The sequence below is a fragment of the Dasypus novemcinctus genome, chromosome 10, assembly GCF_030445035.2.
Source record: "Dasypus novemcinctus isolate mDasNov1 chromosome 10, mDasNov1.1.hap2, whole genome shotgun sequence".
Classification (NCBI taxonomy): Eukaryota; Metazoa; Chordata; class Mammalia; order Cingulata; family Dasypodidae; genus Dasypus; species Dasypus novemcinctus.
The window spans coordinates 75590597-75608861 of NC_080682.1; the positions used below are offsets into that span (position 1 = coordinate 75590597).

General features: G+C 39.2%; 1 protein-coding gene across 1 annotated transcript; it reads left to right on the forward strand.

Moving 5' to 3' along the window:
• Positions 1-1001: 1001 nt before the first annotated feature.
• TPH1 (tryptophan hydroxylase 1) lies at positions 1002-17982 on the forward strand. Its single transcript, XM_004484283.3, has 10 exons — positions 1002-1207; positions 4185-4368; positions 5625-5725; positions 8247-8314; positions 8461-8657; positions 11471-11606; positions 12259-12385; positions 14498-14593; positions 15297-15430; positions 17807-17982. The coding sequence occupies exons 1-10, from the start codon at positions 1091-1093 to the stop codon at positions 17979-17981; spliced, it is 1335 nt and encodes a 444-aa protein (XP_004484340.1). The 5' UTR covers positions 1002-1090; the 3' UTR covers position 17982.
• The last annotated feature ends 283 nt before the right edge of the window (positions 17983-18265 follow it).

The window sequence follows — 18265 nt, forward strand, 5'->3', positions numbered from 1 at the left end:
ACAACCACAGCTGTGACTGTGGTTATGAGTGGGAGGTGTATGTTGCTGTGATAACCTACACTAGGGGTAGTTGACTTGGGGAGGTCAGGGAAGGCACCGTGGGCTGTGGGGAATTTGCACACGGTTTAGGGGTCCAAGCCCACACTGTCTCCACTCTACCTTTTCTGAGTGGTCATGCCACAAGCTTGGTGAGAGCAGGTGAAAGGCTGTAGAATTGGTTATATCACTTCAACCTCATGAAGTTTAATTCCAGTAAAACTACAACATGACACTGCAATTATGAAGAACTAATAAAGAAGGGAAAACTAATGAGAGTAAACCCTCAGTATGCTGTTTCCATTTAGTAATCCAAATCTTTTTTCTCAAGTATCTCAACTGAAAGTTGCCAATACAAAGTTTTTGTTCCCCGCTTCTGTTTCCCACCATATCCTATACACCCCCACCCCCTCCTGATTTATAATCTTGTGGGGAGTTTGTAGGTCATTACTGAAAAGGAGACCTAGGGGATTCCCTGGGCACAGAGGAAAGGAACCATTTACAGCGGAACCTGAGTTCTCCTGGCTAGTGGTTGTCCTTCTAGTTCTAGAGGTGCCTAGAGCTGGCCAGCCTCTTGAGTTGAGGAAAGAAATTGAAAGCCTTGTCCATGTTCTCAAGGAGCTTGTTAGAAAACAAGATGTGTGTGCATAAAACAATTGGTAAGCCCTTCAAAACCCAGCGTAATGAAATGCTCCCACTGCATGTGTGAGGAGGCCTCGGTGGAGGAAGACAGCTCAGTTCAGGCTCCAATAGTCAGGGAGGCCTGCAAGAAGCCAGGCAGCTTGAGTCAGGCCCTGAGTGAAGAACTGGGTAAAAGAAAACAAAACAGAAAAAAAAAAAGAGGAATTACTAACTTGTACTGAATGCCTATTATGTTCTGACGCTTTGCTGGGCAATGCTTTATCTTACTCTGGTCTTGTAGTAGTTTTGCAAAGCATATGTGTATATTCATGTTTTACAGGTGAGGAAACTGAGACTTGGGGAGGTGAATGTTCCTTTAGTTATCAAATATTGTCTACATTGCACAACTTCAGAGAAGCATACCAAATTCATCATGATTGAAGACAATAAGGAGAATAAAGACCATTCCTTAGAAAAAGGAAGAGCAAGTCTCATTTTTTCCTTAAAAAATGAAGTTGGAGGACTTATAAAAGCACTGAAAATCTTCCAGGTAAGCACTCTCCATATTTCTGCATAGGCCTCTTTTAAAAACAAGTCTCTAAAATTATATTTAAAATATTAATTACTGTACATTATTCAGAGAAAAACTACAGAAATTTCTTAAGAATTTAAAATAGTGCTCAATTCTAAAAAAAAGTGCAAAGGATGCAAACAATTTATAGAAGAGGAGCTAATAAACAAATGGGGGGACGAAAGATTCACTCCATAGATAGATTTTAAAGAAGCAAATCTTAAGAAATCTATGGTGTTATTTTTCATATAGCAAAATAGCAAAGATTCCACAATATACCATTCCCTACTGTCAAAGCAACCGGCATGCATCTCCACCTTTGGTGTGAGGGTAAATCAGTGTAACATGTAGGAAAACAATCTGGTGATATGTATTATGAGCCTTAAAACGTTCATATGCTTTGACCCAGTAACTCCACTTCCATAAATATATCTTAAGGAAGTAGGAGTCAGCCAGGCAGGACACAGATTTTTAGTGAGCACCTACTATGTTGTGCTAGATACTATAGATGTGGTAGTAAACAAGGTGGACACAGTCCCTGCGCTCACAGAGCACATAATAGTGGGAAAGACAGACATTAAATAAACAGTTATACTGAACAAATGCTATGTATGCTAATATTACAAGATGTTAAAATCAGGCAAAACAAAACAAAACAAACCTTATGCTGTGAAAGAAACCAGACACAAGGTACTACATATTATATGATTCCATTTATATAAAATAAATCAATGTATAAAGATGGAATTAGATTAGTGATTATGTAGGGCTGGGGAAGGATAGAGGGATTGAGAGGTGACTGCTACGGGTGTAGAGTTTTTCTTTTTGAAGTAATGAAATTGTTCTAAAACTTTTTGTGGTAATGAATGCACAACACTGTGATTATACTAAAAGCCATTGGTTGTACACTATCCTAGGATAGAATGTATGGTATGTGAATATATCTCAATAAAACTGCTTTAAAAAAAATCAATTTGTTTTCACCTGTGCAAAACAGAGATTGGTGTGAACATTTGTAAAAACAAACAAACAAACAATTACAGTGAGTCAATAACCCCACGTGTATGAAGCGACCTGAAGGAGAACTATCAGGTGCTGTGGCAACACTGAGCAAGGAGACCTAACTAATCTAAGGGCTCAGGGACACATTTATTTATGGGAACGGAAAATATAAACAAAGTGCTTGCCCTAAGGTAGGGGACGGCTTAAATTATGTCCTAGAACAGCATAGTGGTTAATCTTGAGTTCTCTGGAGACACACCAATTTATTAGTTGGGCTGATCCTGAGCAAATTAATTAGTCTTTCTCTGCTGCAATTATTACATTTACATCCTACTTCATAGGATTATTGTGAGGATTGAAAGAGTTAACAAATGTCAAGTGTTTAGGATAGTGCAAAGTAAATGGTCAATAAATGTTAGGTTTTTAAAAATCAAATTTATGCTTGTAGGACATATTGATATATAGCCATATGAATATTAATTTAAAAAAATATAGATTATATATTCAAATAGTCTAGAAGAGTTTTTAATGAAAAACATCAGTTTTCCTACCCAACTTGCCATGTTCTCAGTCTCACTTCCTAGAGGCAACCACTTCTAAATATTTCTGTTTTCTAGCTCCTTTAGTGGTGGGTTTTTAAAACCAAAATATCGGACTTACATCTCTCCTGAAGTTATCAACTTTATATGATAGTGACAGCCATCCCCTAACAACCTCCTTTGTTGTTGGTTCATGTTCCCTGGTAATTCTTATTTCACCTGTCTTTGCTTGTTCAGCTCTCCTCTTTGGAATTCCTCCTTCCCTTCTACCTTTCTTTAAAGAATATTTAAAACTGTTTAAATATTCTTTAAAGCATTTCAATTCTCCTCTGCTCTATGAAACCTTCTATTCTCTCTAGCTATGATGCTTTATACACTTGCTGAACTTCTGCACCTATAATCCATTTCTTACACTCACTACTTGTATTCTCTCTTTTTTAAAGATTTATTTTATTTATTTCTCCCCCCCTTGTTGTTTGCTCTCACCCTCTGCTGTCTGGTCTGGTCGTTTTGTGCTCATCTTCTTTTTAGGAGGCACCAGGAACCGACCCAGTAACTCCAACACGGTAAGCAGGTGCCCATTTGTTTGAGCCACATCCGTTTCCATGTATTTTCTCCTTATTCTTTCATTTATTAGCCAACTAAATTGTAAGTCCTTGTATAGCTTTTCCTTTTTTTAATATTCCTCACAGCCCTTACCTAGCTAATAGGTGTCCTCTAAGTTATTTTAGAATGAACTGGCAGGTATTAGGGTCATCTACTGTAACACTCTCCTTTTAGGTGAAAAAACGATTGGGTGATTGGTTCATGTTTCATATTACATCACCAATGCTTTACCTCACCTCCCCAAACTGGTAAGAGAAGATACCCTCCTTCCACATGGTATCCAAAGCTCTACTTGACATGGGAGGGATCAAAAGAAGCAATTTGGTTTAGCTGGTTACTAAATGCTTCACTTAAGATTTTGGGTATTAAATACTCTGTGTTCAAGCTGCTCATCTAATTTTATTAAATGCATTTTGCAAAAGCAACTTTTCTTTCTCAAGGACAATTGGTACTATTATTTTTTGAAAACTAGCTTTTGTTTGTGAGAATTTTCAAAAGGTTCCTTTTATCCAGGAGGCTTGGTCTTTTGATTTGACTCTTAATCAGTTCTGACAATCCGAGGTACCTCTACTGTGTGTTGTTTTATTGGTGTCTGGAGGATGTGATCAATTTTCCAAACTTCAAAAAAATAATACCTAATATTTAAGGAAGGATCCTTTTGCTGTTGGCAGCACCAAAAGCACACTTTTTCCTTTGGCCATTAGGACAAGTGTGAAATTGGTTTTTCATGGTAATGCAACTAATCTGCTCAGAGATTATTAACATTTGAGGCAAGTGTATGAAATATTTAAATCCTCTACTTTACACAGGAGAAGCATGTAAACCTGTTACATATCGAGTCCCGAAAATCAAAGAGAAGAAACTCAGAATTTGAAATTTTTGTTGACTGTGATATCAACAGAGAACAATTGAATGACATTTTTCATTTGTTGAAGTCTCATACCAATGTTCTTTCTGTGAATACACTAGATAATTTTACTGTGAAGGAAGATGGTAAGTCTAAAAGATGAAAACACTACTTGGACGATGAAGTGTGTACTGTCAAATCTTATATTTATCTTGAAGGTGTTAAAGTAAAAATAGAACACTGTCTCTTCAAACTGCTTACATTACAGTAGGGAAGGGAACATAAAATGCAATTGCTCAAAATACTAGGGAAAATTATAAAGCAATATTTGATAAAGTGTGAGAAAAGTGAGAAGGAAACGTGAGTATAAGAAAGAACTCAGGATCATTAGAAAATGATGATCAATTTCCAAAGCATCATGCATTTCTTCATTTCAAAATTTCCATTTCACAGTCTCTAAACGGAGAGTAACTTTCACAGGGCTTAACATAATGCTTTGCATCTAGCAGATATGAAGTGAATGAGGAATTTTCCAGATGGAGATTGATATTTAGGATACACCAACCTGTGCCAGATATTTCTGCTAAGAAACAAGTAAACAAAAATATATAGTCCTCCCCCCACACAAAAAGAAAATGAAAGAAGTAAAGATAAAATATAAATATAAGTAGTCCCTACTCTAGATGGTTCCTACTTTTGTGAGTATAAACAAATACATGACAATAAAACAGTGAAAAGCATTTAGAGAATCAAAAACATTGTGTGGCAGGAAACTAGAGGACAGAGACCTAGCTCCACCTAAAGGCCAGGGAAGGCTTCCCCGAATGAGGAAGTCTCATGATGGGGCTTTGGAGGACCAGAAGGATATTCTCAGGGAAATCAAAGGATGAGGTGGGGAAGGGGTGGGAATAGATAGGTGTTCCGGACGGAAGAACAGCTTAGACAAAACCAAAGGCTTACAAGGACTGGAAAGAAGAGCAGAGTGCCAGAGCCATAAATGCTCTCGAAGATTCTTTCAGCCACAAAGATAAACATTCAAAGTTCTTACTAAATTTGTGTCTTGGTGTGTAAGTGTCATGAATCCTTATTCTGCCTTTTAGGATAACTAAATGTGTGGCTTTAAAACATCTTAAAAAAATTTTTTTTATGTTATTAAAGTACAGCATTTATCCAGCACTTTAAAATCTGAAGCCTCAAAAAGAATCTAAGCTGAAAAATTGTTGAATAAAATTTAATTCTTAGAATTAGAGTAGTTTACTTCATGTGTGTAAATTCTACCTCAGTGTACAAACTAAAATGAAAAGTCCTATCCAAACTCATTAATGACTTTCTTAATTTCTTCTTCCTTATTGCCTTATTTAAGATGGTCTCATTAGCTCTGAATGGTTTTTGTGTTTTGCAGGTACGGAAACTGTTCCTTGGTTTCCAAAGAAGATCTCTGACCTGGACCATTGTGCCAACAGAGTTCTGATGTATGGATCTGAACTAGACGCGGACCATCCTGTAAATATTTTTAATATTTCATGAAAAGAAGTTAAAGCAGAAATGCAACGTAAAGGGCAACTTTTCTTTTTTCCTTTTAGGGGAATGTGCTCATTCTAGACTAAATGGAATCTCATTTTAATCCTGATTTAGGAAGCACTTGTAGATCTCCATGTTGGTGGAGTTGAGACGGACTGAAGAACATCTGACTTCACTGGCTGCAAATGGTGTCTGTCCCTGCCTAGCATTCCTACTATTAAGAGCTAATCAAGAGTTAGACTAAAATGAAGACAGTGTCTGCGTCCATTTTTATTAAAATCGGCATGTGTTTTTGGGAAGGGGAGGAAAGATGGGGAGGGGAAAGACATTTATCACCCCTGCTGCCCAGCATTATTGCTTTATTAGATGTACGAGGCAGTTTTTTCCTTGGGATACAGTACAGGCTTATTTTAGTTTGAGAATTAGTGAGTCCAGAGTACTAAGATTGTGTACGGAGTTCTAGGTTCCCGAGGGGGAGCAGAGAAGAGAGTGCATCTGTGGAGTTGCACAGACCGGCTTCGATCTAGTTTCTACCACGTACTAGCTGTGTGAGACAGCCACCTGCCGATCCATCCACTTATTATATGACATCTTGGATTTGACAAGTAAGAGATGAAGAGGAAGGTCAATTCACAAGGGTGCAATATGAGCAAAGTTTCAAGGTTCACATTTATGAACCTTGAAAACATTGTCAGTGAAAGAAACCAGTCACAGAATGCCTCCTATTGTATGACTCCATTTGTGTGACATGTCCAGAATAGGCACCTGTCTATAATAGAAATAGATTCCTCTTTGCCAGGGCCTGGGGGTTGTGGTGGAGGGAGGAATGGGGGAGTGACCACTCATGGGTACAGGTTCTCTTTTTGGGATGATGAAAATGTTCTGAAATTAGATAGTGGTGATAGTTGCATAACTCTGTGAATATACTAAGCCACTGAATTTTATGATTAAGAAAGGTGAATTTTATGGTAAGTGAATTATATATCAATAAAACTTATTTTTTAATAAATCACCAATGGCTTTCCATTGCCCCAAGACTGAAATCCAAGCAGCCCCCTACCTAGTTCTCAGTATGTTCCAGCTCACTCTCTGAGCGCCAGCCCCAATTGGCTTGCTTGTCTGTTCTAGGCACAGCAAGTTTCATCTCTGCTCACTGCGCCGCCTTCTCTGTCCTCTACCACCTGGGTGTCTCCACTCCTCTCTTAAGACTCAGCCCAGAAGTCGGATTTGGGAAGTCTTTCCTGAGTCCCAGAATCCTCTTTCATACACGCTGGGTTACGAGTTTCCCATGAGTTCAGATGGCATTATGCATATCTCTGTAAGAAGACACTTATCACATTGTTTTAATGATCGATTAATGTAAACGTCTTGAAGACCCAGGTTGTGCTTTGCTCATATTTGAGTCGTCTGCTTTCAGTATCTGGCCAGGTACACAGAAGGGTCTTGTAAATCTATCTATCTATCTATCTATCTATCTATCTATCTATCTATCTATCTATCTATCTATTTTTTAAAAAGATTTATTTATTTATTTATTTCTCTCTCTCCCCCCTCCCCCACCCCGGTTGTCTGTTCTCTGTCTATTTGCTGCGTCGTCTTTGTCTGCTTCTGTTGTTGTCAGCAGCACGGGAATCTGCATTTCTTTTTGTTGCATCATCTTGTGTCAGCTCTCCATGTGGGCGGCGCCATTCCTGGGCAGGCTGCACTTTCTTTCGCGCTGGGCGGCTCTCCTGATGGGGCGCACTCCTTGCGCGTGGGGCTCCCCTACGCGGGGGACACCCCTGCATGGCAGGGCACTCCTTGCGCGCATCAGCGCTGCCCATGGGCCAGCTCCACACGGATCAAGGAGGCCCGGGGTTTGAACCATAGACCTCCCATGTGGTAGATGGACACCCTAACCACTGGGCCAAGTCTGCCACCTTGTAAATCTATATTAAAGGGATGAGTTTCATTCTTCCTTTCTGGAGTCCTCCCCTTCTCCCCTATTTTTTGCAATATTGGCTGTTTCTTCCTGAACTTTGCTTTCTGACTCCTTATCGTGTCTATTTTTTTCTGAAATATAAATTCTAAAGTTGCTGTTTTGTCTGTGTTTTAAATATTATGATTATTTGCCTTTGCAAATGATGACTTTGCATTTTGTGATAAAATCTTTAATTTATAGCTCATCCCTATTTTATAGGATTGTATCACAGAAAAATTTACTGAGGATGAAGTAATAGAATGATTAAGAAATAAAACCAAAAACGTATCCTTGAAAAAGAGCCAGGATTGCACTTTTCTTATTCCTCAAGCTGATTTATCTTTGTAGCCACTGTAGTATAAAGCTGTCATCTAACATTGACTTAAGAATAAAAATAATCATAAATTTTTTATCAATGCTTGCTCATAGTAACAATTTGTAGCCCTTTGATATAATAGTTCTAGTGTAATGAAATGTTTCCTATATAACATCTCTTAAGTATTTTTTAATACGGATATTTAAAAACTTATCTTTAATTACCAGGGCTTCAAAGACAATGTCTACCGAAAAAGGCGAAAGTATTTTGCAGACTTGGCTATGAACTATAAACAGTAAGTATATTATAAAAGGAATTTTCCAACTTTGAGATAATAAAATGAATGAATAAATTGTGTTCAGTTAGTAAACAGAAAATAAAATAAGTGTTACTTTTTACTGAATGCTAAATCAGAATGACTCCTTCCCTTTATCGCATTAGTGGGGACGCCATTCCTAAGGTTGAATTCACTGAAGAGGAGATTAAGACCTGGGGAACTGTGTTCAGAGAGCTCAACAAACTCTACCCAACCCATGCTTGCAGAGAGTATCTCAAAAACTTACCTTTGCTTGCTAAATATTGTGGATATCAGGAAGATAATATCCCACAACTGGAAGATGTCTCAAACTTTTTAAAAGGTAACAAACTGATAAATTTTTGCAAGGGGAATATTTTTTGTTGTTGCTTTTTTTTTTTTTTAATATTTACATTTTATTTATTTCTCTCCCCCCCCCCCCCCCCCGCATTGTCTGCTCTCTGTGTCCATTCACTGTGTGTTCTTCTGTGTCCGCTTGCATTCTTGCCAGGTGGCACCGGGAATCCGTGTCTCTTTTGTTGCGTCGTCTTGCTGAATCAGCTCTTCATGTGTGTGTGGCGCCACTCCTGGGCAGGCTGTGGTTTTTTTTTTCATGTGGGTGGCTTTCCTTGCGGGGCGCACTCCTTGCACGTGGGGCTCCCCTGTGTGGCACGGCATTCTTGCGTGCATCAGCACTGCACATGGGCCAGCTCTCCACTCAGGCCAGGAGGTCCTGGGTTTGAACCCTGAACCTCCCATATGGTAGGCGGATGCTCTATCAGTTGAGCCAAATCCGCTTCCCATGTAAGGGGAATGTTAAACTCTGTTTTTGATGCATGACAGCATTTTCAATAGAGTAATAGACTTCAGAATTTTCTTGCACTCTGTCTTGGATATTAGATACTGTTTTGGGCACCATATTTAAAGAAGGACAATGATAACCTGGGGTAAGTCTAGAGAAAAATGGAGAATTATAAGGGCTTTGAAAATGTGTCACCTAAGTAAAATTTGAAGGACTCTTAGGTGTTTAATTTGAAGGTTTTAGAGACATTATAGCTTTATTTAAATATTTGAAAGTGTCTTATATAATAAAGAAATTACTATGTTCTCAAAATTAAGGGTCTTTTGTAGAGAAATGGCAGGCTTTTGGCTCAAAATGGAAAAGACTTTGCTAAAAGAGCCATTTGAAAATAGAACAGGGTCGTAAGATGATGACTTCTCTATTTCTTAGTTTCCTAGGGCTGCCAAAGCAAATTACCACAAACTGGGTGTCTTAGCAGCAAAAATGTGTTGCCTCACAGTTCTGGAAGCCAGAAGTCTGAAATCAAGTGTTGCAGGACCCCGCTTCCTCTGAAACCCGTATGGGAGAATTGTTCCTTGCCTCTTCCTAGCTTTCAGTGGCTCGACCTCAATTGTTGGCGTTCCTTGGCTTGCAGCTGCAGCACTTCAATATCTGCCTCTTGTGTGTCTCCATCTCTTCTCTCCCAGGGATTGAATCGCAGATCTCAAACGTGGGAAGCCGGCGCTTAACCCCTGAGCCCCGTCGGCTCCCTTCCCTTCTCTAAGGCCACAGTCATATCGGATGAGGGGCCCACCCTATTCCAGCATGACCTCATCGTCACTAATCTCTTCTGTAATGGCCCTGTTTCCAAATAAGATCTAATTCTGAGCTACTGGGGGCTAGGACTACAACATATCTGATTAGGGGGCACAGTTTAGTTCACAACACTCACCCATAGAGGTATCCATACAAAGGCTGCAAACCCACTTGTCAGGCATGAGATGGAGGAAATTCAGGCCTCTTGGGGAAGGTTGAAGTCGATGATCTCTGAAGCCCCTTTCCAAGCTAGGATTCTATAATTTTCCTGAGAAAAAAGATGTGTTAGTAGAGGCATAAACAAAAGGTACTGACAATTTTGTTCCTTTTAGTTCTCCATATTTGTTTAGTTCAGACCTTATTTTTTTTCTGGCTAGTACAGGAAGTAAAATGATCAGTGAACTCCAGGGTTTGTAATAGCTAAGATAGAATCCAAGTACAAGGCAAGTGGATGGAACTGAAATGGAGGGCGAGATCGGAATTTAGAGAGTCCCCCCAGCCCTGAATTTAGAGAGTCCCCCCAGCCCTGAGCCTAGAGGTAGCCCCTTGCTGCAGTCTGTAAGCTGTCTTGGCTGTTGCTGATAGAATCATGTATCTCAATAAATGACATGTCTTAATCTTAACCTGCATTCCTGTGGGTGGGAGCCCATTTGCAAATAGGGCCCTTCAAAGATGTATTATTAGTTAAGGTGTGAGCTCATTTGTGAACAGGATCTTCTCAGATCTTATTTAGGAGTAGCCAAGTGGAATCAGTTGTACCGGAGGCCTTACGAGGAGAAGCCAGAGAAGCCAGAGGAAGCCACAGGAGACCAAGGATGTGGCCATAGGGTGGGAGGCAGAGATGCAAGTCTAGGACCCCCAGGACAGAGGCAAACCATCACCCGAATGCTACAGACTTCGGGGAGAAAGCGTGGCCTTACTTACCCCTTGATTTTGGATCTCTAACCTCTGGAACCATGAGACCGTACATTCCTGCTGTTAAGCTTACCAGTGTATGGTGTTTGTCACAGCAGCCCTGGCAAACTAAGACAGGGAAGGAAGAGCATCACCAGTTTAGACAAAATAAAGCAGCTGCTTTACAAGAGGTAGAGCTGGCAAAAATGGCATAGGTTCAGAAGTGTTCTGATCTAAATTGATAAGATCTTGTTAATGAGGTTTTTTTAAGAAAAGAAAGTAAGATAGTCTAGGGGATAGTCAAAACCCTTTAGTGGTAGTCTAAGTACAAGGTATAGAGCTAGGTTCTCATCCTTTTATCACTGGGTGGTCTTGGACTCATTTACAAGTCCCTGAACCTTGGTTTTATACTTGTCACAACGAGGAGAATAACCCTTAACTCATGTTGTAAACGTAAAGGAGATGTGATTTATAAAAGGCCCAACTCATTACTGCTTAGTACATGCTTAATAAGTATCAGTTCCTCTTAGTATGCATATGATAAATTTTAGTTTCCACATCCTCTCCTAAAGTGTCACTTGGTGCTACTGATAAAGGTAAAACGCTGCAGCCATTTAGCTGCTCAGTGAAGGTTTTTTTCCTCTGTTTCCTCCTTTGCTTTGCAGAGCGCACAGGTTTTTCCATCCGTCCTGTGGCTGGCTACCTATCTCCAAGAGATTTCTTATCAGGTTTAGCCTTTCGAGTCTTCCATTGCACTCAGTACGTGAGACACAGTTCAGATCCCCTCTATACCCCAGAGCCGTAAGTACTTCTACTTCAGCCGTCAGTTCATCAAATAGTTAAGTATAATAATGGCACCTACCTCTTGGGGTTTTTGTGAGGATTGAATATATTAGCATTGTAAAAAATTTAGAACAGTGCCTGGTACATAATACACACTCATGATCTAGAGATGTTAGTCATTATTATTATTATCATTAATTGACAAATTGTTAGGTGGCAGGTGCTGTTCTAAACATAGAGGATGTAACACTGAAAAAAATCAAACAAAAATTCTTGCCTTCGTGGAGCTTACAATGGGGGATACAGATAATGTATGTATCAGATGGTGATGAGTGCCAAGAGAAAAATAAAGGAAGGAAAGGGGATGAAGGTGTGTTTTGTATGTTGGGGGTGGCAGTGGAAGGCCTCACTGGGAAGGTGACATTTGAGCAGAGGCCTGATTGGGGAGGGACACCACGTCGCTGTCTAGGGGTATCTGATATGCACTTACATTGTGTGTCTGTGAGTGGCAAAAGTTTCCAACCAAAATAGTTTCTTTACCAAACTAATACCACCTGATCAATTTGAATAATATTAAGATCAGATTTTTAAAAAAAAATTCAGAATTGAATGGTTGATTATGCATTTGTGTTAAGCAACACCGTGTGACAATTTTGTACCTCTTTTTCAGAGATACCTGCCATGAACTCTTAGGTCATGTTCCCCTTTTGGCTGAACCTAGTTTTGCTCAATTCTCTCAGGAAATTGGCCTGGCTTCCCTTGGAGCTTCTGAAGAGGCTGTGCAAAAACTGGCAACGGTATAAAATTGGAAATGGTTTTGTAGATCTTTAATTCTCAACTGAGATGGGTTGTGTGAGCATTCAAGATGGCCATTAAAATTTTGTCCTTGCTTATGATATTTAATTTCATTTAATAACTTAAATAAACTTAAAGGAGGATGTAAAATTTTAAGGTTTATCAAAAGGAGACAAGAGCTTTAAAAAAGGTGGAGACCAATCCAGTGTCCACAGAGAAAATGTGGCATGGGTGTGGGAAAAGTGACCATGGTGGCTGCTGGGTGCGGGGAATGGGAGGAAGAGATGAGATGTGGAGGCGTTTTCGGGACGTGGAGTTGTCCTGGGTGGTGCTTCACAGACAACTACGGGACATTGTAGATCCCCCCAGGGCCCACTGGATGGAACGTGGGAGAGTGTGGGCTATGATGTGGACCATTGACTATGGGGTGCAGCGATGCCCAGAGATGTACTTACTAGGTGCAATGGATGTGTCATGATGATGGGAGAGAGTGTTGCTGTGGGGGCAGTAGGGGGTGGGGGCGGTGGGGTTGAATGGGACCTCATATTTTTTGAATGTAATATTTAAAAAAAAAAAAGGTGGAGAAAAATCTAAGATATGGACTATAGTTAGTAGTAATACTTTGATGATAATCTTCCATAATTTGTAACAAATGTTTCACAACAATGAAAGGTATTGGTAGTGGTTTGATATATGGGAGCTCGGTATGATGTATGCATGTTCGTTTTGTAATTCATAATCTTTATTATACACTTATTGTATATGTATGTTCATGTATGAATGATATACTTCAATAAAATTTTTTAAAATGAAAAAAGGTAGAGAAGCACTGGATTACAATAATGGTTTGTGTATCTTCCGTTCTTCAATAAAAAAGATAGGGGTAGTAAAAATACTTTTGAGTACTGCATGCAAGGTGCTGTGCTGAAATATAAAGATGATTAAGGACTGGTTCCTGCCTTGAAGGAGTTTACACACCACTTGAGGAGTCAGTTATATGAGAATGAAATAAAGGCTGTCAGAGGAGTTCAGGCTCAGGGCACTGGGAATGCGGAGGACACTGAGGGAAGTTTTCATGGAAGAGGGGCATGTGGATCAGTTCAGGAGTAATGTTTTCACCTGCCAACAAAGAAAGGAAGAGCATCTCAGAATGAGGGACGGAAGGAAAGACAAGGAGGTGCTTGGGGCATCTGCGGTAGAGAGAGAAGCTGGAGCAGGGGAGGAGGGTGGAGGAGGCAGTGAGCAGTCAGGAGGTGGTTTAGAACAGTATTTTTCAAATTGTGTTTTGGGAACTCCTGGGGTGCCTGAGACTCTTTCAGGGAGTCCATGAGGTCAAAATCATGTGTAGATAAAAAATACATTCAAAGTACAAGATTAAAACATGCAAACAAACAACAAAGTGCAAGATAGACCAGTGGATTTTACTCTAAGAGTTCACTGATACAGTTTCAGATTCCACGTTGCACCTGAACTTTAAGAAACTACACTTATCAAGTTTGCGTGGGATGTAAGGAAGAATATCCACAATTGTCTGAAAAGGCTGTTTAAAAACTATTCACTTTCCAACTACGTATCTGTGTGAAGCTGAATTTTCTTCATATACTTTAAATCAAAATAACATATTGCAGCAAGTTAAATACAAAAGCAGACATGAGAATCCATCTGTCTTCCTTTAAGCCAGACATTAAAGAAATTAAGTAAAACAATGCTACTTTTCTCATGATTTTTTCTGTTTTGGAAATAGTTATTTTTCATCGAAAGCATTATTTATGTTACTATATAATTGGTTTATTATTGTTATTTAAAAAGTAATTAATATTTAAATATTTTCTCAGTTTTAATAATAATTTCTAATATGTAATTATAGCTAAATACATCCTACATGAGCAAAAGCTCTTTAGAGTCCTTAGTAATTTTAAAGAGTTGAAAGAGTCCTGGGAACAAAACTTTGAGAACCCCTAGTTTAGAATGAAGCCAGATTGTGGACAGACTTGTGAGCCAGGCTGGGGGTCTTGGACTTTATTCCAGGGTACTTTGGGTCATTGACTAGGAGTTGTAATTTATTTTAAATTGAGTTGTTCAGGTGTGAAAGTAATATTGATATTCTTTTGCAGTGCTACTTTTTCACTGTGGAGTTTGGTCTATGTAAACAAGATGGGCAGCTGAGAGTCTTTGGCGCCGGCTTGCTTTCTTCCATCAGTGAACTCAAAGTAAGAGTTGTAAATCTTTGCACATAACTGTATTCAACTAATTTAATTGATACTGCCGGAAATCCTTTTGGGCTTGATTAAGAGCTTCCTATGGAAAATAGATGAGAGTAGCAGTCAACATTACCTGAGACATTTTTCTCTATTCCCCAAAGTGTTCTGATTATATGTGTATCTTTTATAATAAAAGAGTGTTTTAAAATTGTGCTTACAAAGTTTTGCTGTTTCCTCACCATTGCTTGCATGCTAGCAATAACTTCTGTAATTTCTAGATAATTCTGTGAGATTTATTATTTATCCAATTAACAAATGAACATATGCTTTTTGAATGACAGGTGTGTATTAAACACTCTTTAAGATACTGTCTTGCCTTCAAGGAGTCTAGCCCTTGAAGGTGAGTATAAGCCATGTACAGAAATAACTAATAGGTGCTGTAATGTGCTCTGGAGTTCAAAGGCATAGACATCCTTGGGTGCCTTCAACATAGAGAAAAGAGAACAAAGCCATTTAGGGAGAAGAGCAAGACATTTGTTTTGCTAGGATATATTGTGATTAAATAGAGCTGTAGAAAATAAGTTTGGAATTGTAGGTTGAGCCATTACATTGGTAACACATCCATAGCTATGTTGATTCCAACCATTGTGTGTAGGATGTGATTTATGAAAATACATTGTATTCTTTGATTCACTGACTCTTTGTCCTCTAGCATGCACTTTCTGGACATGCCAAAGTAAAGCCCTTTGATCCCAAGATTACCTGCAAACAAGAGTGTCTCATTACAACTTTTCAGGATGTCTATTTCGTATCAGAAAGCTTTGAGGACGCAAAGGAGAAGATGAGGTAAGTGTATTTTTCTCATGTCTTCATTTTACACTGCAAAAGATAGGTCCAATGGTGGTAACAAGTCATGGAAGTAAGCAGCTGTGTAAGTAGGAGCTGACAAGTTGCCTTCCACCTATAACATATCTTCTTTTGTCAAAAATTATTTAGGGTATGTTCTGTATAATGACATGGAGTGGTTGCAATTATGGATCAAATAGAGATACTTGAGAAATTGGTTTTCTCCTGTTCCTTCCTAATCAGAGAGTTTATAGTCTACTAGGAAAGATAAAAATATACATAAATTACTATTTAAGAGCATCATGAGTGACAAGAGCCTTAGAGAGACACAAATGAAACAGGTTTTTTTATTTTATTCAGGAGCAGTCCATTCCAGCTGTAGGCACAGGGAAAGCTTAATGGCATTTGAGAAAGGACTTGAACAATAGATAGGATTTAGATATGTTAAGTTTTAAACCAAGGTACAACATGAAAAACGATAAGGAGGTGGAAAAATACAGCAGATATATGCAATGCAATTGAAGCTATACTTTATTAATTGACTAAGTGTGTGGTTAAGAAAGAAGGGTATTGGAGTCAGAGAAACTATTTAGGATATTCTTGAAATACTTCAGGTGAGAAATAAAAGCCCGAACTAAGATAGAGGTAGTAAGAAAGGAGATGACTATAGAAGCAGAGTTAAGAAAACATTTAGGGAAAAGGATCATAAAGTCACACTGTGAAAGTGGGGATAGATATGAGTTGAACACGTTCTCCTTGTCTTCCAGGGATTTACTGTTGTTTGGGGGAGTTTATGCACAGAATAGAATAACACCAGCAGCAGAGCTTCCTCTAGCACGTATGGCACCTTTGTGCCAATTAGGAAAGAGGGGGCCTCTCTGGATAGACCAAGTGGGTGATGGGTTGGACTTTAGCCCTTACATGAGCACAATTGCCCTTAGCTGCACAATTGTCTCTGGAGGTCCTGAGCACACATGTCCTTGGGGGGTGAAAAATGAGAGGTTTGATAATGGCTTGATACAGGAGATGAACTTCAGATAACGCTTGAAGAAAGGGTAGCACTTGCATCATTTGTGCAGAGGCTGGAGAAAAACATCCTGAACAGAAAGAATACACAGGTGCAGGAGGAAGGAGTATTTCTGGCTTGTTTTGGGGGTATGTGTGTAGATGTAATTATGTAAACCACAATTGAGGTGTCTCCTCCTATGTGGCCAAATGTTGTCATTGTCTCTTTACTCTAGTCAAGAGATGTATAGAGTAATAAATCATGCATAAGGCTGCCTGTAGGTTCTTTCCCTAGAAATGCAGGGCCAGATGTGTCTGTAGCTACTTTAGGTTTCCCACCTATACAGAATTCCAGGGGGGCCTCTGCCAATGCAGTGTGGGGCAATAGACCAGATTGGGTACGTGCACATCTAATGAAGGTTTGTTTTTTGCCTGATGTGTGAAATAGGTTTGTTGTTGTTTATTTGCTTTTCATTATTTTTCTCCCTAGAATTAAAAAATTTTTTTCACAATTTTTAGTTTTGATGGTCGTGCTTTTACCTTTTACAAACTTTTTATTTGAAATTATTTTTAATTTACAGGAAATTGAGAGAAAATATCACTCTATTGCCTATTTGCTTACATAGCTTCCCCCCCAACCATGACTCCCTTGTCTTCTGTTTTTGCTTGTTGTTTTTGCTTGTTGTTTGCACTTGTTGTCTGCTCCTTGCTTTTGCTCATTGTCTGCTCTTTTTTGTTTTTTCTTTTTGTCTGCTAATTGTCTTATTCATTGTTTTCTGCTTGTTGTTTTTACTCAATGTCTGCTCGTTGTTTGTTTGCTTTCTTTAGGAGGCACCGGAAACCAAATCCAGGACCTCCCATGTGGGAGGTGGGTGCTCCATTGCCTAAGTCACTTCTACTCCCATTGCTTAAGCCACATTCACTCCCATGCATGGTTTTGATGAGACTATTCCTTAATTAGTTTTCATTTTTCTCTGTAAGGAAATCCTCCTTGATTCTTTTTGGTTGCTTTCAAGTTTTCCTATTTGTTTTTGGCTTTCTACTATTTGAATATGCCATGTGTGTATGTGTGTGTGTGTGAGTGTATGTGTGTTTGTTCCATTTTGGGAATTCTCTGAAATACTTGAGTCTATGATTTGGAGTCAGTAAATTTGGAAAAGTTTTGCCCAGTCAATACTCCTTCAAACATTCCTTCGTCTCTCTTCTCTCTTTCATCTCCATTGGGACAGACATTGTACCTACGTTATGCTGCTTGATATATTCCCATAGCTCTTGAAAGTTCTGTTTTATTTTCATCACTGTTTTTTTTTTCTTTGAATTGCAGTTTTCTCCCCTAGAAACTCATGGTCTCACATTTGTTTTCTTAAATAGAGAATTCACCCAAACCATTAAGCGTCCATTTGGAGTGAAGTACAACCCATACACACGGAGTATTCAGATCTTGAAAGACACCGCGAGCATCGCCAGCGCCATGAATGAGCTGCGGCATGATTTCGATGTCGTCAGTGACGCCCTTGCTAAGATTAGTCGGCAGCCAAGTGTGTGAATGCCACCAGTCCGAATTCAGAAGGCATTTGAGCATCAATCAGAGATCTGTGGGCCAACTCTTGTTTTTCTTGCAGAGCTGATGGTGGAGTGGACAAAGGGACAGCAGCATCCTGCTTAACGATACTGTCTAATCCCACTTGTTAATGGATCATTAATCTTTGAAAATCTGGATACTCTACCCACCATCTTTTTGTTGTTGTTAGCTTTACTGATATATAATTCGTACTCAGTACAATTCACTAGCCACACATTTTTTTATAGAGAAATTGTTCGACGTAGTAG

What these genes read in the sequence shown, in the direction of transcription:
- TPH1 (XM_004484283.3), top strand. Translation starts at nt 1,091, where the DNA reads ATGATTGAAGACAATAAGGAGAATAAAGACCATTCCTTAGAAAAAGGA. An exon ending in CTGTGCAAAAACTGGCAACG is followed by an intron (nt 12,386 to 14,497) that starts GTATAAAATTGG and finishes ATTCTTTTGCAG; the next exon opens with TGCTACTTTTTCACTGTGGA. An exon ending in GACGCAAAGGAGAAGATGAG is followed by an intron (nt 15,431 to 17,806) that starts GTAAGTGTATTT and finishes TTTCTTAAATAG; the next exon opens with AGAATTCACCCAAACCATTA.